The sequence below is a fragment of the Hipposideros armiger genome, unplaced genomic scaffold, assembly GCF_001890085.2.
Source record: "Hipposideros armiger isolate ML-2016 unplaced genomic scaffold, ASM189008v1 scaffold_573, whole genome shotgun sequence".
Lineage (NCBI taxonomy): Eukaryota > Metazoa > Chordata > Mammalia > Chiroptera > Hipposideridae > Hipposideros > Hipposideros armiger.
In genome coordinates this window covers 329,179-348,583 of record NW_017731923.1, presented here as the reverse complement: position 1 = coordinate 348,583, position 19,405 = coordinate 329,179, and the positions used below count along the sequence as shown (strand labels likewise).

At 47.7% G+C, this 19,405-nt stretch overlaps 1 protein-coding gene across 2 annotated transcripts in view; it reads left to right on the top strand.

Annotated features, from left to right (window-relative positions):
• The window catches only part of STX6 (syntaxin 6), a 32,025-nt gene extending 15,772 nt beyond the window's left edge, over positions 1–16,253 (top strand). The window contains exons 5-8 of one of the 2 annotated variants that reach the window (XM_019624050.1): positions 848–973; positions 2,125–2,231; positions 6,263–6,357; positions 10,472–16,253. In XM_019624050.1, the coding sequence (XP_019479595.1) occupies positions 848–973; positions 2,125–2,231; positions 6,263–6,357; positions 10,472–10,548 (405 nt within the window). In that variant the 3' untranslated portion in view covers positions 10,549–16,253. The other variant, XM_019624052.1, reaches the window with a different exon arrangement.
• Positions 16,254–19,405: the final 3,152 nt, after the last annotated feature.

Sequence of the window (19,405 nt, the reverse complement as noted above, 5' to 3'; positions counted from 1 at the left end):
GACATTTAATGATTGAAAGTTGATGAAATTCAAAATGAAATGAAAGACATTTGAGGAACCTTCAATGTATGTTAAATTAAATCTTCCATCATTTTAAATATCTTTTTTGAGAGGAGGTCCAATTTTTATTAGTTAATACAAATAAATTATGAAACCTAATACATTTCAGAAACCAAAGCACAGAAATTGACACATCAAAAATAAAAGCTACAAGAGACCAGTTCTTGAATTTTAAGTATCTTTTTAAAATTAGGCAACCCCCCAGCTCCCGTCTGGGAAGCCTTTCAGTTCAACCAAAGGGCATTGGGATTTTTGTCATGGGAAAAACTGAACAGACATTGGTGGTTCTCATGCCTTCTGTGTGTGAGAGGCTGTGACTTAGCTTTTGGTCATTCTGAGAAACTCTCCCTTCCTCTCTCCAAAAAAACCACAAAAACTTCTTGGGTCATAGGATTCCAGATCTCCAGAATCAGACTAGAACCTGTGGGTCGCTGGTGAACTCCCAAGGTGCTAGGAAAAGCTGCCCTAAAGAGACTGAGTGCCTATAGATTGTAAAGCAATGCACAGATGGGCAATTGTTGATTTCAAGTTGACCTTTATTTGCATTTTAATGGGACAAAGCCCATTTGTCAGTCCCATTGGGAGAGCTTGGGGACAGCATGCCCTTCGTGGCGTTCGTTCCTTAAACTGTACCACACAGGCATCCCTCCACTCCGTAAAGGTCAGCCCCGGGGAAACAGGTAATAAGCAGCATGAGGACTCTTTATAGCGCCGTGACGGGGTGCTTGTTCAGAAGCAGAACCGAGGCTCCCCCCTGACCTGGCCGCCCCCTGCCCCACTCTCGCAGGCACTGCTGGGAGACAGTGGCGGTCAGAGCTGGAGCGCAGGAACACCGGATAAATATGGGCGCCTGGACCGCGAGCTCCAGTTAGCCAACTCCCATTTCATCGAGGAGCAGCAGGCACAGCAGCAGGTATGGAATGTGGGTCCTCTGCCAGCCAGGGGGCTGTGAGTGACGCTGGGCAGGTTGGACCGGAGCTCGCCCTGCGGCTCTGCATACAGAAAGGGTGCCTAAAACCTCCTCCAGAGCACGGCTGTTTCAGGAGAACCAAGCTTGATTAGGTCTCTTAGGAAAAGAAGGCCTGACCTCCAAAACTGACAGACAAGGTCACTGATGTAAAAACAAACAAAATCTTCTTCCCTGGTCTCCACTCATTTACTCAGTGTTTTTGTTCATTTCAACAAAGGTGAACTTTCAGAAAAATGGAGTCCTGGTTTCTTCTTTGAAAATTATTGTCGTTTCCTTTATATATAAGAATGATTGCTTTGGTGGAGGTGAAGGGGTAGAAGGAGAGGTTGATTTGGTCTGTGTTGTTGCTTTTGATGTGTAGATGTAGTCATAAAAGGAAGCCAATAATGTGCCTGAGGATTTGAGGATTATCTATCCGTTGCAACTACTGGTTCTTAAATATTGTGTTTTACATATATATTTTATATAGTTTATATGTTCTTTTGTTTTTTCCACTCGCATTGTCTGCTTAACCAGTTGTCTGCTTAAATTGCTATTAACCAAGCAAACTTTTTTATGAAAAGCGAGGAGGCAGATTCATCAGTCAGTGTGTCCTTGAGGTAACCTACTGCCACGGGGCCTCCTCCAGTTTGTCCTTGAGGAGGAAGCCAAGACTCCGTGTATATGGCTTTCCCATGTCCAGAGATTTACCACATTCTCTTGTATTTAAGTTGGTTGTGGGTTGAGACCTTGACCCTGGCAGTGGGATTCCCCTTCCTAAGCATCCCCACGTCTCAGTGGTCACCGTACAGGTGCTTTGAGCCATTGTCTGTTCTCTCATTGGACTTCAGCCAAGCAGAGTAAATCTCTCAGGGTGATTTTAAGCCTCGCTGGCTGTTCACGAGTTGGATCAGCAGGAGGGATCAGTAGCTTGACAATTCAGCCTTTTGAGCAGCGTGTTCTGGGAGGCGGCGGTCTAGTCCTTTGATTTCTGGGCTTTGCTTCTGAATGCGAATTGTCCCAAGTTGGCAAAGAAGCCAGCAGCTGCTAGTGTGCTGGGCTTGGAACCAGGTAAGAGGGGTTTTAACGGCTTGTCCCCCCTTCTCTGGCACCAGCTGATCGTGGCACAGCAGGATGAGCAGTTGGAGCTGGTGTCTGGCAGCATCGGGGTGCTGAAGAACATGTCCCAACGCATCGGCGGGGAGCTGGAGGAACAGGCCGTGTGAGTGCCAGCCGCCCCTGTCGCGGCCGTGACATTGAGGGGAGGAGCCTACAAAGCCCGACGGTTATGTGACTAGTAAACTGAAAAGCTGTTTCATTTATAGCTGCATTTTTATTCTGTTTCACAGACTAGTATCTCCAAAAGAAGCAAATTATCAGGTCAAATATTTGACAGGGTTTAGGCAGAGTTATGTTTTTTTTTTCAACACCTGCAAAAACAGATACAAATTCCTCTGAGCAGATACTTGAAGTGTTGTCATGAATGGAGATGTGAAACAGATACGGCTGTGTCAGCTCTGTGGGGAGTCGTGTCCCGAAGAGGGTAGGACGTGAGCTCACTTAGTTTTATCACCCCATTGCTCCCCCACTACACCGAACAAAGCCTTTTGCTTTGCATCTTACATTTCAGCTTCCTGAGAAAACCTTACAAACTTAACTCCAATTAATAAAAAAAAAATCTTCCCCTTCAAAAAAAATCACACAAGGAAACATAGCTGGGTTTGCTTGTTTTTCCTTAAGCATTCTGAAATAGGACACCAAAAGCAGCATTCTCAAAATGCTACTACATAATACCTTTACCATTTTACAAATTTTTTCTGAAAAAAATAAGGTAGTCCCACTAGGATATATTCAAAAGCCTCCTATCTCAATTCTGTGTTCAGTGTTACACATTCAATTATTATAAATTTAAACAGGGCATCTGTTCCAGCAGGCGCTGGGTATTGACAGAGGAGCAGACAGGATAGACAGTGTCTCTACCGGAGAGTTTACCATTTACTGGGTAGAATGGACGTGATAGAAATGAATGCAAGTCACGAAACGGTGACAGACGTGGGAGGACTGCTGTGATGGGGGAAGTGTGTGGTGTTTTGAGAACCCTAATTTAGCCTGAGCTGCAGCCCTAACCTAGTCCAGGGTCCCTGAGAAGAGAGGTTTCACTGGAGCCAGAAGGATAGGTTAGAAGGCAGCCAGGTGTGGTGAGCGTGGGGGTGGAGGAGGGACATGAAGGGTGAGGGCTTACCTGGAGGGAGAAAGCACCTGTGAAAGCTTGGAGGTAAGAAAGTGCATAGGACAGAAGGGGTTAGTGTGTCTAGAGCAGCGGTTCTCAACCTTCCCAACGCCGCGACCCCTTAATACAGTTCCTCATGTTGTGGTGACCCCCAACCATAAAATTATTTTTGTTGCTACTCTATAACTATAATTTTGCTACCGTTATGAATCGTAATGTAAATATCTTTTTGTTTTCCGATGGTCTTAGGCGACCCCTGTGAAAAGGTCATTCGACCCCCAAAGGGGTCGCGACCCACAGGTTGAGAACCGCTGGTCTAGAGGATGGGGACTGAGAGGCACTGCAGAGGTCAACCGGAGGCAGAGAACAGGTTTGGGAGGACTCAGAAGCCATGTTAAGTGAGGAGTTCGAACCTTTTATCCTGAGGGTGGTGGGAAACCAGGGAAGGTTGTGTTAGCAGTAATGCCATGGTCAGGCCTACAGTTTTGGAAGGTCTGTCTGTGGTTTAGTGGAGTCAGACTGGAAGCAGGGAGACCTCAGTAGGAAGCTGGAAGAGCAGGAATCTAGGCGTGTGTGTTTAACTTCTGTCTAAAATTCATTCCAGTGTGGGGATGGGGAAGGACTATTTGCCTGGGCAGATGAGATAGCCTGGCAGACTTGCAGTGAAAGATGGTGACTTGAACACACCATCTCTATTCCCTCTCTCTAAAGCCCACTAGAACAATAGCCAAGGGATTTTGCTGTGGCTTTAACCTATGGGGACACGGAGCAGAGAAGAAGAAACAATAACCAGAGTAACAGTTTAGAGCCTGGAAAGTAGAAAGCTGAATGGTTACTGACTCAGCAGACCAGAGAAAGCGGCCTGCTCAGCCAGCTGAGGGGAGAGCCAGGAGCCGGGTGACTCCCACCACAGAAACGCCCAGCTGGGAAGAGCACTTCCTCACTCAGAACACTGAACCCTGCAAGTTGATCTCATCAAACTGTGACACAATTGTATTGGAAGAAAGGGGGAAGAAAAGTGGGAAGGAAGCAGAGGTGGGGTGCAGTGGGAGGAGAGCTAAGCCCTAGCATTCCACGGTGGGGAGTCAGCAGGACCAGGGTACAGAGGTGCAGGCGGGTTACTTAAAAAAATCAGAGAAAGCACCAAGAGAAGAGTGTGAGGGGTTGAAAGCATTTGCCCGAGGGAACGGTAAACAACTGTGGTTGTTAATAAAAAGCCTTGTAGGATTATTTAGTTCTCTAAATTATGTATGTATGTGGCTCTGATAAAAATAATAAGCTCAATAGAAGGAGAAATACATGGGTTTTGGACTTAGACCTGTGCTGTCCGGTAAGGAGCCACTAGCCACGTGTGCCCTTGAGTATGTGAAGTGTGGCCAGTCTTAATCGAGATGTGCCCTGACGATAAAATGCACTCAATTTTGGAAAAAAAAAAAGAAAAAGAAAAAAGTAAAATAGCTTATTAATGATTTCTTATATTACATGTTGAAATGATAATATTTTGAATATATTAGGTGAAGTAAAACAGATTAAATTTATGCTTTTTTTTTTTTAAACCCGGCTACTAGACAATATTAAATGGCCTGTGTGACTCACATTCTGTTTCTTTTGGACAACACGGAGTTAGGTAGATCTGAGCTAGAAGCTTGAGTCGTGGGTGCCCTTGGCCTAGAGGTTGGGCGACGTGCCCGTTTTGTCTTCGGGAGGAAAGGTCCTGCCCAGTGCACCAAGGTAGCTCTTGTTTTTGGGATGTGGCCCTGCCTGGGGAGGTCTGCAGCTGCAAGGCCAAGGTGCTAGCCAGTGGGGTCTAAACTGAGCTCACAATGTGCGAGTTGGAAAATTCAGATGAGGGACAAAGCCTTGTTTATTTAGCTGTCAACATTGCATTTATTTAATAATTGACTTCATAAGGACTTGGTTGCCCCAAATCCTGCAGGGCTGTCAGGCGCTGCACGTGGTTCCAGACCTAGACCGATAGTTTCTAGCTGCCATGGATGCTATCGGAGTAATAAAACCCTTTAATAAGACTTTTGGCACTAATTGGTATGTCACATTCCATCCTCAGGATAATCATGTTAATCCAAGGTTGAAAAGTCTGGGATGTTTAGTAACTCATGAAATAAACACCATTGGAATAAGAGTCTTTGGTGTTTTCTTTCCTGGTTGCACCTTGGACAGTAAATAGTGTGAACCCCCTGGGGCCAGTTCTCTCAGTGGGAGAAATACTGGCTTCTCTGTGGGTGTAGACGAAGGGCACACACCATCAGGGATGTCATTCCTAAGGCCTCCGGCTTTATGATAAAGCACAAAGTGCTTTAGAGGAGATTACTACTTGATTAAATGGGCTCTTAACCCATATTGCTCTAAAGAGCTTTGTCTATTGCCTGGTGCTTAGAAGGCCTGGCAGGCAAGCTGGGTCGGGGGGATCTCCCCATTCACAGAGTTTGAGGAAACAGTGCCAGCAGTTGTAGGGCGCCTGGTCCACAGTGGCCAGGTCAGCAAGTGGCAACGCCTGGCTTCACGCAGACTTCTTTCTGCTACACTGCATAGACACTGAGTTTGTGATGTTGTATAGTCAGGTCCACACTGCCTTGTCTGCAATTCTGAAATCTAGAAAAATTAAAAAATTTAAAAAAAATGTTTTTTAACTTTGCAGGAAGCCCACGTTACAGTAAAATAAAACCTGACCTGAATAACCTGCCACTATGATTGCCCTTGGTTTTCTCTCTGTAGAAATAGTAACACGTTTGATTGCGGGGGGCTGCCCCCAGGCCCTGCTGAGGGTGTTGGCTCACATACAGCATATATAACTTGCTCCTTTTTAAAATGCCAATAATCTTGAAAATCAAAAGCATACCTTGTCTCAAGGATTTCAGATCATAAATTGGGCACTGGGAGCCCAGTGTTGCCCTCCTCGTTTGCTAAAGCCGAGGCCTGGGTCCTGATTGAATTCCATGACCACTGACGGCCTTGCCGAGGCTTTGAGCTGACCAGCCACCTTCTCCCTCTGCTTCTCTTTCTAGAATGTTGGATGATTTCTCTCATGAGCTGGAGAGCACTCAGTCTCGGCTGGACAATGTAATGAAGAAACTTGCAAAAGTGTCTCACATGACCAGTGGTATGTATGGCGTTTAAAGCATAAGAATTCTTAATTCCGGAAACAGTCTCTGGGGCTTCTCACGCGGGTGTGCCCATTCAGATCCCTTTCCTGTGGCACAGTTTTCCACCGGCGGACTACACAAGGCCGGTGGTGGTTGGTGGCTTTTCTCCCGCTGGAGCAACTTTCTTTGCAATGACAAAATCCTTTTTTTATTTATTTTTCCTATTTCCTGGCCAAAATAGGGAACTGATTTTAAAATGAAATTTAGAAGCCAGTTAGTTAACTGTTTCTCCTGGACTGACTTCACTGCAAGAATAAAAAACCACTACCATTTCACATTAAGTGCCCTTTCAGATCAAATTTAAATTGTTTATATTTAAATCCATAGTGAAATAGTCCAGCAAATTTGCACCAGGGTGGGGATAAAGAAGTAACATTTTCCAAATTAGTTACTATATAGGAAGACGTGTTCCAGTAACTGTTTTTTTGATTACTAAAACCCACTTTCCCAAGTACATGAAAAATAGTATATTTTAAATCAAAGAAAACCTGGTATCTTTTTTTTTTTCTTTACTTGGTGGGGGTGGCTTGGTGAAGGGAGGAACTGAGATACTTCTTGAGGTAATTTAAGTGTTCTTGAACCATAGCACCTCCTCCCCATGAAAACTTCCCATTTCTTGACACCTCGTTTTTATGTTAGTTTCCCCCATCAGGTACATGTTATAGAGTGCAACAGTTTAGCCTTTTGAGGCAGGATTTAAATCCTTGTGCACATTTACTTTTCAGCAGTTTAATAGCCAAGCTACATTAGCAGTTCTCTGGGGCTCAGTTTTGTATGTATAAATAGGTTGGTGCCTGCCTCTCAAGGTCATGTGCGGATTAAATGAAGTAATAATAATTAATGCACAACTGTTTCACAGTGTCTCCCATGTGTTAATACTGAGTATATGTTGTTTAGGGGAAAAAAAGCAAGACAGGCAAAAGATGGCCCTGAGGGGCGAAGGACCCATTCTATTCAAAACAGACGAAAGCTCATCACTAGACTTCTTTTCTCTCCAGGGACAAATGTCTGTTGCTCTTGCAGGCGCGTCTTTGCCTGCAGCAGGCACCAGTTTAGTTCATCTTTGACACGTTGAGAGAAAGGTCTGCACAGTCGCCTTTCTGATTCCCTCTGTTCTCTCCTTTTCCACCCCTCACCCCTCTGCTTGAAAAAAAAGAAAAAGAAGAAAGCTTTAATGAAGTATTATATAACCAGTTTACACACCAGGCCTCTCACCAGTGTATGTATTAGTCGCAAACTCAAGTAGCTACTTCAGCACCAGTTTTGTTTGTGGAAGACCAAACGAACAAAGATGCACTGTGCCTTTGCTCCCCGGCGTTCTGGGGATGAATAATTTAGAAAAGTACTTGCATTGTGATAAGCCGTCCAGTGTATATAAATAGCACCAAAACTTGCTTATGCTTTATTCTACTTTTTTCCCGAAAGAAAGGTTTCGGGAGCAAAGTAAGAACTTGGGTTATATTTGTCTAGGAAAGAGAGCCAGGAAACAGCATTTAGCCTGAAAAGCCCTTCAGTTTGGACAGCTTGTCGGTGGTTTTCATTTTCATCTGTGCTTGCTCCTAAAAGCAAGATTGCTAAGGGCCCCCTGCTTGGTGGTGTCTGCTTCAGTCTGACGATAAGGCAATTTGTATTTGTCTCTGTTCTCCATAACTTTTGGGAAGGTTCACTGCTGGTTTTTTTTTTTTTTTTAGTTTCAGGTGTGCAAAACAATGTAATATTTAGACATTTATACCCCTTACAGAGGGATAACCCTCCTCCTCCAATTTACTACCCCTCTGGCATTGTACAGCATAAGGAATAGAGTCAGTGAGACTGTTAACAGCTATATACAAGTTCACTGCTTTTTAATCAAGCCTGGATGTACAGAAAGGATATCAAGACACTGATGTTCGATTAGTCAGTAACTGTGAACATGCACGCTGCATCGTTTTTGAGAGGCAGGACTTCCACTCTTCCATGGCCGGCTGCAGACATCAGCCAAGATGCCACACTTACTTATTGAACGACCCACGAGAGACCCTAATCTCATCATTCTCCTACCCAAACAAAGTATATTCTTTTGAGTAGACACCAAGGCTGTCTTCCCCTCGCTTTCCAAAATTCTATTGTTCAACTTTTCTCTTTAAGGGAGAAAAATACTTTGGTGGAGGGGGGAACTACCACTGGAGTTTTCTTTGTTCCCCTCTGATCTTGGAGGCAGGTCTTGCTTGATCTTGTAGAAAGCTGGATTGGACTTTTCACTTGAGGTCACAAAAGCCCTTATGGTTAGTTCCGCCCCTTCTGGGGAGAAGTCAGCTCAGGTAACAGCTCCCTGGGGTTATTACCTAGTTCATGCTTCATGGAAGGAAGGTAACCACTTCAAAGGAAATAGCTTTACAAGAGCATTCCTGGGCTGTGCTAGCTTGTGTGATGGATACTGTCCTTGATGAAAACCCCTATTTAAACAATTGCAGAAGAGAAAGTAATTGAGGGGGTTTGGTGGAGGCTGATGGAAGCCCAAAAAGTGGAAATCTGGGTTTGAAAAAGACAGGCAGCTGGGGGGGCGGGGGCAGGGGAGGGGGCAAAGGGAGGAATAAGTGCAGAAATTAGGTGTGAGATGGGGGATGGGGTAGTTAGGAAGCAATTACCTTGATGGTTTTGTCCGGGAAGAATAGCTACTAATTTCAATGAGAATGATTTCAAATTATTGTAAACATTTTAAAACAGATGCAAGAACGTCAGATCCTAAGGTTTTCTTGACCGTGGAAGTGATCGTTAGCCAGATTAAAAATAGTATCTGGCGTAGGCTAACTCTGGAATACTTTGGGATAGTCCTATTTCAGAAAAGGAATGGACAGAGCTGGGGTCTTCACCCTCATCACCCAGGAAGCGTGTTTCTAGCATTGCCTGAGGCAGAGCAAGGTGGTCACCACCAACAAGGTGTTTGCTTCACTTATTTCATTTAGTGGACGTTCTTTTGGCTGCTTTTAAGGTTTTGCTCTCCAGGACATTTAAATAATTTAAGTTCATGTTTTGTGGACTTAGTGTTGCCTTGTGGAAAGTTTTACAGTTTATTTTCCTAGATTTAGACCCTTTTATAATGTGATTCTCCCTAGCTATGGTGTGCTAAAATCTGCAGGTTTTTCAAGTAAACTCCTGATGATTCGGTATACGTTTACAGTTCTATTTAAATAGAGCTCTTATTTGTAGCGGTTGAAGGGCATTTTCATAGGCGAGTGAAATTCTTTTCTTTCAGCCTGACCCTCTGTGGGAACGGCAGGACTCATCAATGGAAAGACCACGTGTTCTTTCTACCCCTGTTCATGTTAAGGAGGCATCCTGACGAGGACAGCATCCTGGACCCCACAGTGTGCCCCAAGAGTGTGTGTGAGGCTATCCGTGGTGTTTAGTTCTCACAGCAGCCCTGTGAGGCAGCCGCTGTGGAGTTCGGGGGGCCGCCACAGTCAGGACGGCGGGCTGCAGCCGGGGTGGGCCCCACCGCCCCTCAGGGCCGGGCGCTCTCAGCCATTTTGCTGGCCTAGCCACCATTTCCTGTTTCAGAAAAAGACAGTTCACTTTCACTTATAGAAAAGCTGTCTACCTGACTCCAACGCGGTTACTGGTTGAGTCATCTTACTTTCCTGACTCGGTGTGGTGAGAAATGAATCGCTGGGGCTTGGCTTTGTCAGCACTGCTTCCTGAAGCGACTGGCAGCAGCTTTCCTCTCCTCGCCACCCTCCCACAGTGTCCGCTGAGAACAGAACAGTGTTGTTGAATTAAATGATTTGACTTTGGTGGGAGAGGCAGGCAGGTGGGCTTTGTTTGATCTGTCATGCCAGTGCCAACACCTTTTCCAGGGACACGGTACGCAGCAGCAGAAAGCTGAGAGCCACAGGTTTTAAAGACGCGAGACACGAAGCCTGTCCTACGACGAGGCAGCTTCCGGGCAGGCGCAGCGCGGGGACCGGTGCCCGGGCAGGGCCTCTGCGCGCCAGTTGCACCTTCTGCGCCTTCGCTGCTTCCGTTTCGCGTGGCCGTATCCCGGGGAAGGTGGAGCCCCTGGAGCGCTAATCCCCGTGTCCTGCCTTGCAGATCGGCGCCAGTGGTGCGCCATCGCCGTCCTCTTCGCAGTCCTGCTGGTCGTGCTGGTCCTCTTCTTAGTGCTGTGACGGCAGGGCCGTCCGCACGCGCCCTCCTGCACGCGAACCCGGGGAGGAGCAGCAGCAGCACCGGGGCCAGCGCCTCGCCTCCGTCTCCTGAAAACACAGCCTGCGCTGACTTTTCTCTTCGTGACCCCACCATGGAGGCAGCCCCTCCGTCCCAGCGCTGGAGGGGCCGGCGGGAAGAGGACGTGACAACGGCACACTCCTGGCGCTGCCTCCCTGGCCCCGGCTCCCTGGGGAAGGCCTCTGAGGAACCCGGAAAACTCTGCAGACTCTGCTGACGTTCGCTGTTGCTGTTCCAGCCCAACTTCGGCAGCTCCGACCTCCCTGCTCAGACTGCGGCCGCTGCCCTGTCCGAAGGAGCCCTGTTGGGAATGGGGCGCCCAGGTCCGCTTCATGGCCCCTGGTGGGAGCACTCTTTATCCCCCGAGAGCTGGCCATGATGGGGTTAAGGCCCAGAAGCAGTTTGTGACAGAAAATGCAGAGGTTCATTGTTCGGGGCTAAGTACAGGGGTAAAATTGCTTTTCCAGGCACCTTTTTTTTTTTTTTTTTTGTGGTAAGAATAACTAATGGAAAGTAATGAAAAGCGCTGGGCTTTGGGGGTGCTAACAACTTGTGTCTTGAATTGAAGGGAGGAGGGGCAGCAGACCCTGCGTGCACAGCCGAGGGCAGCGTGGGCAAGGTCTGCATTCCTGCGGCTGCACCTCCCCAGAGGCGCACCTTGTATTTTTACATGTACGGCTGCTGAGCAGCACACTTGAATGGATTAAGATCCTGTGGCACTCCGTCTTGGCGGGTCGGGGTTGGGAGTGGTTAGTTCATTTACTACATTTAGTCAGAAACTGTAATGAAATAAAAGGCTAGTTGTGGACCAGGCTTTTCTTACCCTGTGAGAATGGCAAGAAGGGGGTAGGTAAAGGGGGTAGGTAAACTTGTTTTGTTTCCCTAAGATGACAACTCGATTTTTATCATCCTTTCAAATAACTGAGCCAATCCAAATTTAAATAACAGATGCTTCAAATTGAGTTTTAGTTGCTGAGACACTCAAGTTTAAGCTCAAGCTCCTGGTGACTTTGTAAATGCCTCCAACGTGCCCATGTATATAGGATGTTTTTATAACCTCCCTGATGAATAACCTAATGTTGAAGTAGCAGCTGAACCCAGAGCCAGAGGCTGGCGGGCAGGCTGCCTTCCCCGCACCCGTCTCCTTTGCGCGTGGAAAGCACAGCAACATGTGGACAGACGTGTAGCTTTGGCTTCTCATGTCCTCATCTTTTGGGGTCCATTCCTCAGCACACTAACTTTTTCAAACTTTTTTTCTTGTTTTGTTTGCATTCCTTGTTTTTTTTGTTTGTTTGTTTGGGGCTTTTTTCCCTTTTTGTGTGTGTGTGTGATTTGCAATTTGCAATGATGTACTTGCTCAGCTAACTTTTGAATTGCACTTTTTAATAAATGTGTGTAACAATTTTTTAAAGAAGGGTATTTTCCCATATTTAGGATCATGGTAGGTCAGGAAATCTGCCTGTTGATGAAAGCTAAAAGTAGATTTATAAAACTGAAAGGGTGGTTGACATCCACGTTTACACTCAACTCTATTTGATATATAAATAAGTTATTTCTTTTCAAATTAGCAAAAAAAAAAAAGTGATTATTAACAAAGGGCTTCAGGTGTAGGGTACTAGATCATTTGTTTTACAAAGTTTTGAGACTTATTCAAATAGTCTTCTATAAACTTAGAACAGGGACAGTCCTTAGATTAGCATTAAAATATACAAGTCTGTGTTAGAACTAAATGTGGACCTGTCTCAGTACCGTCGTCCATGCTCTCCGTGGAGCGAGGCAGCCGGTGTCAGAATTCTATGATCGCCCTGTTTAAAAGCCATGCTGTTCTCTTGCTATTCCTAGGTTTACTGAGCCCCGCAGAACTGCCATGTGTGTCAGGAGGGCCTGTTGGGAACCCGTCTGATTGCTGATGAGTAAGATACTCTCCTGACTTCAGGGACCAGGTTTTGTGACCCTGAGGCTTAATTACTCAATATTTGGAAATATTTAGAATTGGCACACTGACCTCACTGACTTAAGGTGTTAGCTAAAGAGTGGTGGTTGTGAGCCAGACTCGTGGGCTAAAGCTCAATAGGGAAATATTTAGCAAGAGAACACTGACTGAAAATACAAGTGCCACGTGCTTTCTTCCTGTAGGGCCACTGCTCTCTCTGGGCCTCGAAGGAGCTGCTCTTTGATAGCTGGCCTCTCAGTGTGTCTTCAGAGCCAGCTATACCCCAAGCATCATTTCTGGCCCCACTGGCTTGATCCTGGGGTCTGAGCCTGTTGTACCCAGACTGGGCCGGTCACTACAGACGAGTGGGCATTGAAGGCCCCCTATGCTGGTGGTCTCAGAGAACAAGCCAGGGGCTTAGATTTATTTCTAAAGGCAGCATTTCCTCATCAGTGATGCTAATGTTACCAGGCTTTGGAGGGCAGCTAAGTGGCCCCTTGGAACCTGTCACAGACGGGGTTGGAGCAGGTACAGGTGACACCCCCCTCACGCTGCTTAGAAGCACACCCTGTCACACAGTGGGGCTCCTTTTCTCCTTCACTCTTCCACACCTCGTCCCATATTCATCTTTTCTAAAGAACTGGCACAATTTGATGGGTAATGGAGAAAGAGCTCCACTTGTGTTTATTGGAAGAACATTTTACTGATCAACTGACTTGGGGTAGAATGGGGAATGAAACACAGAGAGTTTGCCAGAGCAGGAGTCCACCTGGAAAATCAAAACACCTTCGTTTTCAGGCCTAATTTTTGAATTGTCTTTGTGTGAACTGGACAATCGCAGTGCTCCTTGTATGTGTTACTGTGATGTGTTACATGAGGATCAGCACGCCAGAGCCGAAGGGGGAGAAACTTGGTCACTTGCCCATGATTCTCTGCTTTTAGCCAGAGTTAAACAGACTGATGGGTCTGGGAGCCAACAACTTGGCAACGTCCCCTCCTTCTCACCTCGTGAGATTAAGGGCTGTGAAGAGAAATCCAGTCTAACTCCAACAGAAATCTGTCTCTGTTAAGTGCTGTACCTTCTGGAAGTAAAGATGGCAGAGCCAAGATTTTTCTTTTGGTAATTTCCCTGGCTGTAAAGCGAGACTGTTACCTTTCTAGAGAATTCATAGCATTGCAAGATCTCAAAACTGAGTGAAAAATATGCATTGCTTTTCAACTCTGGACTCTGAACTGTTTGGCTTTACCTTGTACTGTGGGATGAATTTGTAAAAACAAAATTCGGACTGTCAGGAGAGCTAAAGTTCTAAACTGTGGAATGCACTACTTTCAATTCTCCCTCTGTCTTCCTCTCACTGGCATTTCTTTCCCTCCTGGATATTTTAAGAATTATTATTAAAGTGTTGTTTGTCCATCAAGAGCAGAGAGAAGGTGAAACCAAAGGAGTCGCAGACTGACAGCCCTGTAGCCCGTCTGCAGCACCCCTGACAAAGTCAGTTCTCGAAGACACTGCCCCGTTGACAGGTCCAGTGAGGCCTCTGCTTCTGTGTGAGGGCAGTTGAGTCACCTGGCTGGCATGATAAAAGCAGGTAGTCTTTCTGGAACGGCCAGCTGCCCTTTCCCAACTCCCAGTCTTCAAAGTAGTTTATGCTTAAAACAGCGAGGTCGTGTCCTTGCAAGGCCTGCATCACACTGTCCTTCTCGCTGTGTTTACCTCCTAGTCCTCACTGGGAATCTGCTGTCAGAGAGTAGTGAGCAGCTCTGCTGGGACCTTTCAGGACTGAAGCCTGGTGCTGGGTCCCCAGGGCGGGCCTGATACTCCAAACCAGCTGACTTCTGGGGTTAGCTCCCCTAAAGTAGACTCAGTGGGACTTGGGATCATTTAGTTCAGTTCCCTTGTTTTCAAGATGAAACAATTACAGCTCCCCCAACAGACACGGGAGTCACTTGGCATGTTGCTTCTCAGACATGCCCCCCTGAGCCTGCACACTGGGGGACAAGCTGACCTCAGCGACATGACTTACAGTAGGCCGGTAGTAACTTCCATGCTCACCCCAGCTGTTTGATGTTTTGTGCTGTTGGGCAAATACTCAAGCTCTGGAAGTGCTAGTGGCGCCTTGGTCATGTTGCTGTGATCTCCATGTACTTGGGAGTTCTTTATATTATAGGTTCTTTCCTAACACAGATATGTGGGGAGGTGAGGAAGAAAGAAAAGGAACTCGTTTCCCTCGGACATAAGCTAACGTGTTGGTGCTGCTTTCCCTCTGACGGGACAGTTGCCCTTCCTCAAGGCTGTGACGATGGCAGCTGTGCTTAGATGACCCCATGACCTGCCCTACTGCTTGGCTTCACCTGAACATTTCATGGACCGAGTTTGCCTGCTGTAGCCAGACCCTTATGAGAACGTGTATTTTGCCATTTCTGTTTTAAGGTTATGAGTTTGCAAACTGAGAAGCCACTTGATGATTCAGAGGGTATTAGAAATAAGACCACCCAGCTTTGTTGTTGTTCGCTGACCAGAGCTCTCGGGCCCTGTTTCCCGGCTTTGGCAGCAGCATGTGCTCCACTCCAGCCAAGCTGTCAGCCCCGGGGGGTGGGGCCAAGTTCAAGGTGGTTTTTTCCTGCTCTGCAGAAAACAGGTTTCAGCTGAGACCCACTACTGAATGGCAGCTGTGACCCTGCAATTAAGGTCTGTTCTGGGAGATGCAGACGTCCTAATCCTCAGAAAAACAGTATCTGTGCCCTGTCGTCTGTGCAGGGTGAGGAGAGGCCAGCCAGGTGTGTCCCATTGTTACTGGAACTGCTCATATGCGCCACGTGATTACGTCCTAACCCACCCGGGCTGGGAGAACGCCCAGGGTGAAGGGGTGCCATGGAAACCAGAAAAGGGCCAAGGAAAGCCAGCTGTACGTGATTCTAGATTCAGTTTTTGCAGGTGGAAATATGCTTTCACTGGCTCATTTGTAATTAGGAATTAGTATCATTTAAAAATAGAATGTGTAATACATGGCAGTACTCAGCCAGGACTAAACTGTCAGATTTTTCTTCCAAGGATAATAAATAACTTGATAGCATTTTTTTTTTAAAATAACTAGAAGGTACAAACTAAAGAAGTGCGATCAAGGGTTAGAACTGAAATTGCCTGGGTGATCTCCCGGTGGTGCTTCCCGTCCCCTCCCCAACCCAAGGAGAGCGCCAGAGCCCTGCTGCCAGAAGTTTACAGCCCTCACTCACCACAGGTCGATAGATTTGCTTCTCTACATGGTCGGCCTCCAAGTGTGCTGTGGGACCAGCGGTAGCAGCAGTCCTTCGAACTTGCTCAAAATGCAGCTCCTCAGGCCCCACCCCTGATTTTCTGCATCACAGACCCAGGGTGGGGCCAGTGGGCTGTGTTTACCAAGCCCCCCCAGTTTGAGAATCACTGCTACTGCATTGTGGGACTTAGGCTACAGTATACCATCCCTGCAACTTAAAACAGCTTCCATGGCTTTGATTGTAATCCTGACAAACAAAATTTGGTGACATTATACACTTGAAAACTTTTTTTTAAATGTGTAAAAAAAAACACAAAACCTTAACTAGCCATCCTTAAAAGTGGTATTTTTACACCCTGAAGTCTATTGGTAATGTTTCTTACTTCTGCTCTTGAACTCATGTTACAACTGTATGAATACTGTTCAGTATTAAAGAGAAATGGAGACGCCATGAGCTTTGTCCTGGGTTGTTGGTTTTTTTTTAATTTGGTTGATGTTTGTTTTTAGTTCTTTCCATACCTAAACACGACTCTCTCCCTTCTTTCTGCCCCCACTCATAAACATGGACATGTGCCTGGGGTCGGGCAAGTTTGTGGCCGCAGGAAGGTCTGAATGCTAAATTGCGCTTTCTCTGACTGAGCTAGTTGCATGGATTTTTAGATCCCAAAATAGCCATACACTGTATTTAGAATATTGTCCAGCACAGAGTTTCAGTTGGGACTCGGAATCTGGAGAGCAGAGAGACTAGAATGCAAAAGGAACGGAGTCCTTCATCGGCCCCCTGAGTGTTGACAAACAAGAATACTGGCCACCTGAATGGTGGTTGAAAGAGGAGATCTCTAAGGGCAGGGATCTCCACAATCCATATGACATCATCACCCTCACTTATTACTTGAGCACCTTCTATGATGTGCCAGGCACTGTTCTAAGCACTTCGTATTAACATATATCATACTTCAATTGGCTGTATGAAACTATGAAGTGTCCTCATCTAATATCTCAAATCTGCAGGTGAGGAAACTGGGACAAGTAATTTTTCAAGGTCACACAGCTGATGAGACGCAGAGCCACTTAAGTGTCCCCGGTACCTGGCACAGCAGTTGGCACCTCCGTGCTTCACAAATCCTCAGCTTCATTTTCCCCCTGACGTCATAATAGGCAGCTAGGACGGGATGGGACACACAGCCCTCCTCCCAAGGTGCTGACACCTAGCACTTCTGTGGTGGCTCCTGCGTGGTGCAGGCACAGGCCCAGGCCAAGAGGCAGAGCCTGAGCATCAAGTCCCAACCATACACCTCTCAGGGGGAGGGGCGGGTTCTGGAACCCACCTTGGACTTGGATGCATACTCCCAAACCTGACTTCTGCAGTGGTGTCTCTCCCCTCCCCACGCCCCTCCCTGTGCACACCGTTTAAATGCTTTCTGAGTCTGTTTACAAAAGCTCACTTTAGGATTGCCTGGCTGTTGGGAAGGGGCCATAATAAGTCTTCCAGGAGCAAATTTCCCAAGTTTGGTTTCTCATTACAAAATAGCAGTCCTTCTGGCTGACATTTGATTTGAGGTGCCTGGCTGGCCTTTGACCAGGCTTTACGGACCTAAGAGGGAGCAAAACACTGTGTTTAATTATCACAACCTCATGAGGGAAATGCTATTGAGGCCCATTATATACCCCAAAACTGAGGCATGGAGCAATTAAGAAATTGGCCCAAAGACACCACTGGTAAGTGGTACCCGGGTCTGTTGGGACCATTACGCAGCCTCTCTTCAAAGAAAACAGAAGTCGTTTAGTTTTCAGTGGTGACAAGCAGATGTTTCACTAAGTCGTCCCCTAACCGAGGAATGGTAGCTGAAGAGAGGAAGGAGGATCAAAGAGCTGTGGTACAAGTTCACGGTGGATTAATGCATTGAACGCCTAGCCGTGCCGAAGATGGACACCAGCCGCCTTGGACTTGACCACATCTCAAACCCTATCAACCCACTGGAGTTCAAGAACTCTTCCAGGGTCTCAGGCAGGTCAGCCTGGCTGATAAAGTGTTTTGAGACTTTATTTGGCTGGAAATGTGCAAAAAGTGAGCGAGCCAAACTCCTTATTATATACACTCAGGAAATCCTGGAGGCTGTGTCTCAGGAGCCCAGGATGAGAACCAACACTGTGGCATCTGGACGCTGCTGTAGCCCCTGTGCCTGCCAGCGTTCCTTGTTTCTGAGCTAACAGAGCAGCATGGAGGCTGGTGAGCACGGGGCTGGCTCTTCTGGGAAGCGTTTCTACTCACCAGGTGGAGGGTGGCCTCCCGCCTGGGGCCCCCATNTGTCTCAGGAGCCCAGGATGAGAACCAACACTGTGGCATCTGGACGCTGCTGTAGCCCCTGTGCCTGCCAGCGTTCCTTGTTTCTGAGCTAACAGAGCAGCATGGAGGCTGGTGAGCACGGGGCTGGCTCTTCTGGGAAGCGTTTCTACTCACCAGGTGGAGGGTGGCCTCCCGCCTGGGGCCCCCATTGCAGCCCTTGGCACACTGGTTTGTCTCTTTCCCCACAGCCATAGCTGTCTCCACCTGGGGACATGGGCTTCCCAAGGGCAGGGCAGGCCTCTCCCCGGGGCCCGGCACCCCGCCAGACCCCTAAGGGCAGCTCCACACTGTGAGTTGGGGCCTGAGCCCAGATTGCAGAAGGACAAGACAAAGGCAGGCACAGCAGGCAGCCAGACATCCACAGGAGTGCCCCTGATACGCTCCAGGCCTGGCAGGGCAGCTGTTAAAGCCTGGCTCCATGCGCAGATAGCAGAGCCAATCCTAGCAGCCCCCTCCTCGGGGCCCAGCACTCCGACCTGGTCAAACTCACAGCCTGAGAGAGCTGGGCACAGCTTCTTGCCAAGGAAGGCGGCTGCCATTCCTAAGCAGGTGCTCTGGCTCTGTAGGAAAGGGGGAAACTTCACAGAGGATGGGGGCGGGAGAGAGGATCCAGTGACAGCAGGGCCTTGTGACTAGCTCCAGAACCAGCCTGGGGATTCGGGTGGAAAATGGGTTGGGCAGATGGACCAGGAAGTCCAGTTGTCGTGAGTGTGGTGTAGGATCAACAAGCAGTTCTATGTGAAAAGCCACAGCGAAGAGCCCTTGGTACAGACTCTATGGGAGCTGAGAGGAGGGGCCAAAGTCAGTGCGCAGATGTCACGGAGTGCTTCCCAGGGCAGGTACCGCAAATAGTTTTGAAGGTTGCCAAAGGGTCCATGGGTGGACACGACGAAGGGCGTGCCAGCAAAGGCACACACATAAGCTAAGCAAATGGGCGGGTGAAGGAATATGTGGAGTTGGGTCATGCCGGGATCAGGGAACCAATAACCCAGGCTTCTGCCAATAAATACGCATGTGGGAATCCTACTGCCTGGAGGCCAGTTTGGAGGACCAGGAAGGGCAGGCACGTGGTGGTCCCCCCTGGGATAGGGGCCTCCTCTTGGCCACAGGGATGTAGGATCAAGGATGCCTCCTCCCCAGAGGCAGGCACACAGACCAGCACACAGCGACCTCTGGCAGGCAGAGCAGGACCCTGCGGGGGGGACGGTGGGGGGACGGACGGACGGTGGATCCAGCGCAGGGGCGGGATGGAGGACCAGTCTGCT